Source organism: Rhinolophus sinicus, chromosome 16 (assembly GCF_057876585.1).
Source record: "Rhinolophus sinicus isolate RSI-liver-muscle chromosome 16, RSI-T2T, whole genome shotgun sequence".
Classification (NCBI taxonomy): Eukaryota; Metazoa; Chordata; class Mammalia; order Chiroptera; family Rhinolophidae; genus Rhinolophus; species Rhinolophus sinicus.
Genome location: NC_142516.1, coordinates 96,255,086 through 96,263,378, shown reverse-complemented (window position 1 = coordinate 96,263,378; position 8,293 = coordinate 96,255,086). Strand labels below are relative to the sequence as shown.

Below are 8,293 nucleotides of genomic sequence, written 5' to 3'. Positions count from 1 at the left end.
ACAAATAACTAAATTGTCAAATATGCACAATTTATTTCTCAGCACTAAACTGTAAATACCACAAGATTGATGGATTTCAGCCCTTACATATTTTTATATTTAATTCACAACCTTCTCAGGATTCAAAGATGCTTACCCTCTAAGAAGACAATTATGTAGCCCCAACAATTTGGGAGGTCACTTTTTGGTTTGCTGAGGGTGCATAACAACAAGAGATATGATCTGGGACCTGAGCTCAGAATCTTCACACATCAAGACCTGTTTCTCTATGACCTCCACTGCCAGGCTGAGCCACACAAAGATGGACTGCACCTCACAGAAAGGGTGTTCATCTGGCCCACATTCCTGGGCCCAGGTTTGACTCATCCCCTTAACTAATTATCTTAATCACTCATGGAAGTCTACAACTGCCAATCAGGATATAGCATCACCAAGTTAGATTTGGTGTTTGATATCCTCCTAGGTTAAGGTTACACAAACACCAAGCAGACCTCAGAGAAAGAGGCAGGTGGGCTGGGTTTCGTGGAACCCCCTCAGACCATTGTTCTGTTGTCTTGTGCATTTCTGCTTTCTACTCACTGTCCGAGGCCCCACTGTGGTGGGCTCAATGGAATGCTGGAGGCAAGTGTGCATATCTCTTCCCAATCTTGCATTCAGTGGCATCACATTGGTAGCTTGAAATCAGCCATGGTGGGAGTGTTTACACCAAGAAAAGAGGCAACTGCTTACAAACAGGGCTGTTGGTCGTTAAGCACGTACCAGCATGCCATTGGAGGTATCCAGGGCAGACTGGTAACCTCATTGGTCAAGCTTTGTATTCTAGGCGAGTCAGTTGACTCCTCTCTCCTTCCAATCAAGTTTGGTCTATGCCAGGTTGGAGTATAACAGAACTCTGTGCTACTTTCTCTAGTGGAAAAGACTACACTAATATTACATCAACAGAGTCATATTAACATAGTAGTGACAGGTATTTATAGGCAAGCTGAGAGAGAAGTCATCTTCCGTAGGATGGTGGGGACATAATTATGATTTTTTTTTACAGTGACACTTTTTCAGGACCTTTTCTTCTAGTCTTGATATCTAGCTTTCCACAGTGATTTTTCTAGTGTCTTTTTCGTTTTATTGTTGATCACAATCTTAAAAATCAATGTATAAGGCTAGTGCCTTAAAAAAGACCACTTTCAAAATGAAGAAAAATAATTCTTTGTAATACAACATTCCAGAGACAACTGCTATTAATATTTTGGTTTCTTTCCCTAATTCTATTTTCCATCCATACATATAAGATCGGACATTTAAGTTTGCGAACTCATCCTAGAAAAAGTGCTACATACCTTATTGCTGAATATCACTACAGTCACCTTCAATGGTCCTGAAAGTCATCAAAATGTCTTCCTTTCAATATTTCCTTTATCTTCAGGTGAAGAAAGAAGTCACTGGGGGCCAGATCAGGTGAGTAGGGAGGGTGTTCCAATACAGTTATTTGTTTACTGGCTAAAAACTCCCTCACAGACAGTGCTGTGTGAGCTGGTGCATTGTCGTGATGCAAGAGCCATGAATTGTTGGCAAAAAGTTCAGGTCATCTAACTTTTTCATGCAGCCTTTTCAGCACTTCCAAATAGTAAATTTGATTAACTATTTGTCCAGTTGGTACAAATTCATAATGAATAATCCCTCTGATATCAAAGATTAGCAACATCGTTGCAACAAGTTCGCAAACTTAATCGTCTTACCTCATATGTCTGTATAGTATTAAGAACTAGACACATTTATGATGCCTCTCACGTAAGACTCCTCCAGCCTTTGTGTACATATTGACGCCAAAGGACCTGACCTCTCTGGCCATCAGACTCAAGGGGAGCCCATTCTTTGCCTAAGGGCCTACAGGTTGTGGCCTGACTCAAAAAGATGAACTGAGCCAATCAGTTTAGGAATTTAGAATTGGGAGACTGAGAGATGAAGCCTATAAGTACTAAAGCTGAGATGAACAGATGCAAGATATAAGGAAAACATTTTGGATTACGTGTAAGAAACTGTAACAAAATAACAACGATGTAAGGAGAGGGGGTACGTTATGGTATGTTAGAGAGAGAAATATGAAGCAGGCATGCGGGGAGAAGGCTCGACAGGGAAATCCAGTTGCCCAAGAAAAAAGCCTTATGCTCAGTGATTTTCCAGGTTCGTTTTTTTCGTTTTTTGTTTTTTTTTTTTCACTTTTAACAAGGTTCCATTTATTTAAAAACAAAACAAACCAACAAAAAAAACTGAAAGTATCCAAAATGAATACACACCCTGAAAGTATTTTCTGAGGAAACTACTCAGCTAAGATATGGTATCAATAAGCACAAGGTGGTTTTAAAGAACAATTGCATGTAGATACCTTTTAAATGAACATTTTACATAAAAAGTTACTTTATTATATACCCAAGTAATGCTTCTCAACCAGCAGGACCATTTCTTGGCTGAAGGAGTGGAAACAAACCATCTTAGGGGCTTTTCAAAATGTAACATTATCCACCCCCTGGAAAACATTGTAATACACAACTTTTTTTTATTTGAGCATCCTACAGACTTAATTTCTAATAAAGTAAATATCCGCCTTTAATAACCCACATAAACAAACATTTCTTTGGGGGTCCCCTCCCTTTTTTTCAGAGTAAAGGGGTCTTGAAACCCAAAACTGAGAAACCCACTGTAGCTTATCCTTAGCCATATATGGTCAGTTTCTGGCTCTGAGCTCATAAAGCACCAGTGGGAGGGAATGACCCCAAGCTGCTATGTGAGGCTCTGGCTGGGCTGAGCTTACTGTCCGTTATAGCCCAGGAAGCTGATTTGTGGTGACCTGTTGGACTTGGACCTTTTAGCTTGTTTTCTCCTTCTTTTTCTCTTCGCGTATATAGTCAGCGTAGTTAGCATACTTATTGTTTATTAGTGCATAATATTGTTGATACAGTTAGTATAGTCAGTGCACTTAGCATAGTGATTGTTTATTAGCAGTTAGTAATATTATAGTTAGTATACATAGTCAGCTTAGTTAGTATAGTTATTATTGTTTATTAGCACAGTAATATTGTCGATACAGTTAGTATATTTAGTCAGCGTAGTTAGTACAGTTATTGTTTGTGAGCACAGTTGGAGAGCATCGTTAGTATCGTCAGTGAGCGTAGATACCGAGTCACCGTGTCACGTGACTTTACACACATCCCTGTTGACCAGGAGCCCCTCAGTGCCCATTACGAGCTCCAGGGAAACATCCGCAAGGGCTCCTATGGCAAGGTCGTGTCGGGCAAGCACGTTCTCACGGAAAGGAAGGTGGCTGTGAAAATCATCCACCAAGAGGTCTCTGACAGAACGCACAGATCTCTCCTGCACGAAGTCCGCTGCATGGAGGTCTTGCACCATCCAAATATTGTCCAACTATTCCCTGTGATCAGCACGGCAGAATCCCTCATCCTTGTCATGGAACTCGTGCCCGGAGGGGACATGCTGGACTACCTCCGTGACCACGGCTACATGTCGGAGGACATGGCCTGCGGCGTCTTCCAGCAGCTGGTGTCAGCAGTGCACTACTGCCACGAGAAGGGCGTTGCTCACAGGGACCTGAAGTCACCAAATGTGCTGTTAGACACTCAGATGAACGCTAAGCTTGCAGACTTTGGACTTAGTGCATCCTTCAATGTTCATCAACTCAGCACATTTTGTGGCAGTCCCATGTATGCAGCCCCAGAACTGTTCCTAGGCAAAACATATGATGGTCCTGCGCGGACATCTGGAGCCTGGGAGTGCTGCTGTACCAGATGCTCACGGACACCATCCCTTTTGGCGCAATGAGCTGGAAGGAGCTGCTGAAGAAGACAGGCAGTGGGCAGTATGTGGTACCGCAATACCTGTCCACTGACGTGGAAAACTTCCTCAAAAGGCTGCTAACCCTCAACCCTGAGCAGAGGGAAAATCTGAAGGACATCATGCCAGATCCTTGGCTAAACATGGGCCAAAAGGAAGAACTGAAGCCGTACGTTGAACCACCCAGTGATGTCATAGACCCCTGGGTAGAAGAAGAGATGGCTAATCTGGGCTTTCATCAGGAAGACATCAAAGACACATTGTCAAACAAAACATACAATAACATCATGGTACCGCATCTTACACACAGAAAAAATAAAATTCCCGTATCGCACCATCAAGGTAAAGCCCTAAAGCCCTTCGGTCCTCCTGAGTTCCAGAGCCACAGCCCCTCCCCAGCCCAGAAGTTTCAATCCGAGTGCTCTGGTTCCCAGCCGGCAAAGCAGCAGCCTACGGACCATGAGCCAGGGCAGAAGACCCAAAGTCTGCCGGTCCTGCAGCCATCCTGGAGCACAGCACCACCATTTTGGAGTCCAGGACTACCACCTCCTCATCCAGCATGGGATCCAAGACCACCACTCCTGAGCCCAGCTACGGGCCCAGGAATGCTATTCCTGAGCTCTCCACTCCCAAGCACTGCTGGGGCTCCAGGACCTCCACCCCCAAATTCCTCATTCCCAAGCACTGCTGGGGCTCCAGGACCTCCACCCCCAAATTCCTCATTCCCAAGCACTGCTGGGGCTCCAGGACCTCCACTCCCAAGCCCTCCACTCCCAGGCACTGCTGGGGCTCCAGGACCTCCACTCCCGAGACCTCCACTCCTGAGCCCACCCAGAGTTCCAGGGCCGCCACTCTCGAGCACAGACCAGGCTCCAGGACCACCACTCCTGAGCCCAGCCAGTGCTCTAGGACCTTCATTCTCATGACCAGCTGAGACTCCCGGACTGCCACTCCCGCGACCAGCCAGGGCTCTAGGACCGCCACTCTCGAGCATAGACCAGGCTCCAGGACTGCCACTCCCGAACTCAGCCCTGGTTCCAGCACCACCATCCTTAGCCCAGCCCCCCAGTGTCACCCTGGGGACTCTCTCTCCAGCCATAGCACCACCAGCAGCAGTGCAAACCCGGAAGAAATCAAGCAGGGCCTGCAGCGGCGGGTGGCTAGGAGGTGCTTAAACATTTTAAGAAACTCTTCTGTCTGCCACCCAAGAAGGAGTACTGCAAAGGCAATCAGATGAAGCCCCTTTAGATTCTGACGGCAAAGGCAGGGCTAGAACAAGACTCTGGGGAGGTCAAGCCAGGCTCCCAGCATTTTAAAGGCTGAACTGGACAAAGCTGATGTCCAAGGAGCCCGACCATGTGGTGGGGGAGATCTGCCAGAGGCTGGAGGCAAACTGCAGGTGGCAGCAGTACAAGACATACACATGACGTGTCCAAGGAGCCGTGGAAGAGAGGACTTGGTCCAGCGGACAATGGAGATGTGAACAGTGCCATAGTGTTCTCTGCGTGGGATTCACAGCCAGGGTATCTGGCATCTCCATGGCATCCGGCATCGTCGGGGCCTTCAGAAGGACCGCCTTGGAGGACGTCCTGGAGCGCCTGGGAGACAAGAGGAGGGACCACCCTCACTGCACGTCCACCGCTTTGGCCCCCAGCTGGGTGCAACTTCAGAGACTGGACTGTTTTTCCTGGGACCCTTCTTCCCTCCCCTGCTTTGTGGGAAGGGGTGGTTCTTACTAAAGTACTTGGTTTTCCAAACCTTTCAATAAATGTCTTGCTTCAGAAAGATGTATTGGGTACTCTTGTATTGCATCCTCCGGTTTGAGGAGCGCGGAGTGATGTAATACTTGGACTTAACTGGCACAACTCTGCACCTTTGCATGTTGTACCGTCTTGGTCTTCTGTTCCCGTGGCTTTGAACCCTCAGCTCCCTTGTCCATTTCTCCTTTGGCAGGATGGTGGTGCTCACATAACACACATGCTGCCTTCTTCCTGTGGATGCTCAGTTGGAAGGAATCACAGTTGGTCCAAGTCGGTTATGGCAACCACTCCCCTCCCCCAACCCCCTGCTGGTGATTGGATGAGGCAAGGACTCATGACCCAGTTTTGGCCAATGAGATACTGCAGGAAGTCCACAGGGGCTTCTGTGAGAGATTCTCCTTCCTGGGCGCTGGATGATGTCAAAAGGAATCATCTCCTCTGACCTGTTGGCTTTCCTTCTTTCCCTCAGTGCTGGTCCAGGTTCAGTTTTTAAGAGATCTATCTGTCATTGATTTCTATGTTTTGATTCTCATGAAACTTCTGAAACATACTTAAAACCCCTTTTATCTGAGCTGGGTCAATGTTACTGGCAACCAAAAGAGATCTAATTCAAACAATTTAAATTTGAATTGACATTATTTTATTGATTATTACAAAATATTTCCTCAAGTTATTATATATGCTTTAAATACATAGTTTTTAATTGCTAAATAATATTACATAGTATGGACACATTGTATAAGAAACCTAAATGACAACTAAGAATATTATTGTTAATGCTTTTGATTCAGGAAGTGTTCAATATTCTTTCAAGAATTATTTTACCTACCAGAAGTGGCAACACACACACGCACACACACACACTCACACACACATACACACACACAGTTAGAATTTAGTGTGGAGAAATCCAGCCTGCTTTCAAAAAAATTAAGTACTATTTTCCTAACTGAATCCATCACAGATGTTTTGATGAGAGTACAGTGGGTGTTTTCCATCTTCCTCACGCCATTGTAACTCAGAATAAGGCAGCCATAGCCCCACCCTACCCTGATCTTAGTCACAGGACAAGAAAATTGGGCATAAAGGCCACTGTAAAATCCAGATGAGCAGGTTAGGCACTCAGAAACAAAACATGCTCTTAAACCCTAAGTCTACATTTGTCTTTATAATAGAAAGATTGAGAAAACTATATTCAATGCCATATTTGTCTTTATAAGAAAAGCAGAAATAGTATCAGCTCAAAGATTGGCACCGACACTTGGTAAAACCTGGGGCAAGTTGTGAGGAATCTGTGCTCTGTCCTCCATTTCGAAATATATCAAATGCTGCTTTTTGTGGGCTTGGAGATCGTAGGAGGTATAAAGCCTATCAGCTTCCCTCACACAAATGTCATCCACATGATGATTTGAAGATTCTCCTGTAGCTCTTCTTTCCCAACATAATAGGACACTTAGTCTTTCTAAAAGCTGTGTTTCTCCCACACCCTTAAACTCATGCCAGTCCTTCCACAAAATTACACCAATATTATGAAATACAAATGAGACAGAAAACCCACAGGTGTTATTAGAAGAGCAGAGGCATCTCTACTTGTGCAGTGGCCTTTCTTGGAGCACTTCACCTTATCTTTTTCCAGGGAATGGATGATGTGACGATGTAGCGCAACCATCTATGAGGTAAGGGTCTTAAAGTTTTCATGTTTACTTAGTATTATTGGGCCCACTTAATTCATGCTAGTTCTGAGAAAATGTGAGATGCAGTGTGTTAAATCATTTTATTAAGTTTTGAGCAGTTTATAAACAAAATGCTTTCATTTGTTGGAGGGTCAAGTAGGCACAAAGGTCTAATGCAGATCAGACTGGAAAATCACCGATGTGAGTTCGAATTCTATCCGCCTGACCCTAGGCAATCTTCTCACCACTCCGTGTTTTGCTTTCCTCATCTATAATATGGTATTATTGATGTAATATGCATTTCACCAAGGTTAAGTGTATGCTAATAAATAATTTAAGCGTTTAAAGAATTACGTTGACATTTTAAAAGTTGGGAGATTTTACATACAATCCAGAATTCTGGCTTCTCTTGACAACTGAGATACCTGAGAACACACGACCCATGCTCTCAAATGACCAATGATGAACGATTACCCCAGGCTAGGAAGTGCTTGGTCCTATTTAAATGAATCATGTTGACTTCATTTCACCACAGTGTCCATGCAACGTACTTCTCTCGGTTACCTTTACTCCCTGCAATGGGTCTTGGAAAGAAAGGAAACATTTCGGCCAGAATGGCAGAAACACGAATGGGTGTGTTTCTGACATAAGGGAAGCCTTCATAGGTACTGGAACTGTCTAATAACACTAAAGTTTGCCAGGATGATACAATTACAGCTCTTTCTAAGACGACTCACTCCATTTTCCTGAATCTTCAGTCCAGACCAGAATTGGTCAGTGTCTACCCAGTGCTTTCTTTTTGTACAATTGGCACTGTCTTTCTTCTTCAGCAGAATCACAGAATACCTGGGGTGAAAGGGACCTTCATAATAACCCGGTTGAGGACCCACACATTGCTTGAAACCTCTCTCCAACATCCTTGCCAGAGATCCCCAGTGATCTCCCACCAGCTTCGATGTTCTCATCAACTCCTAAGGTAGCCATTCTGACGCTTCAGACCTTTTCCTTAAAATGGAC

General features: G+C 44.6%; 1 protein-coding gene across 1 annotated transcript; it reads left to right on the top strand.

The window, feature by feature from the left end:
* Positions 1 to 687: 687 nt before the first annotated feature.
* Positions 688 to 5,091, top strand: LOC148755076 (uncharacterized). The gene is given in 5 exon segments (XM_088793430.1): positions 688 to 792; positions 3,133 to 3,757; positions 3,760 to 4,320; positions 4,323 to 5,024; positions 5,027 to 5,091. Coding segments are annotated over 5 exon segments (2,058 nt in total).
* Positions 5,092 to 8,293: the final 3,202 nt, after the last annotated feature.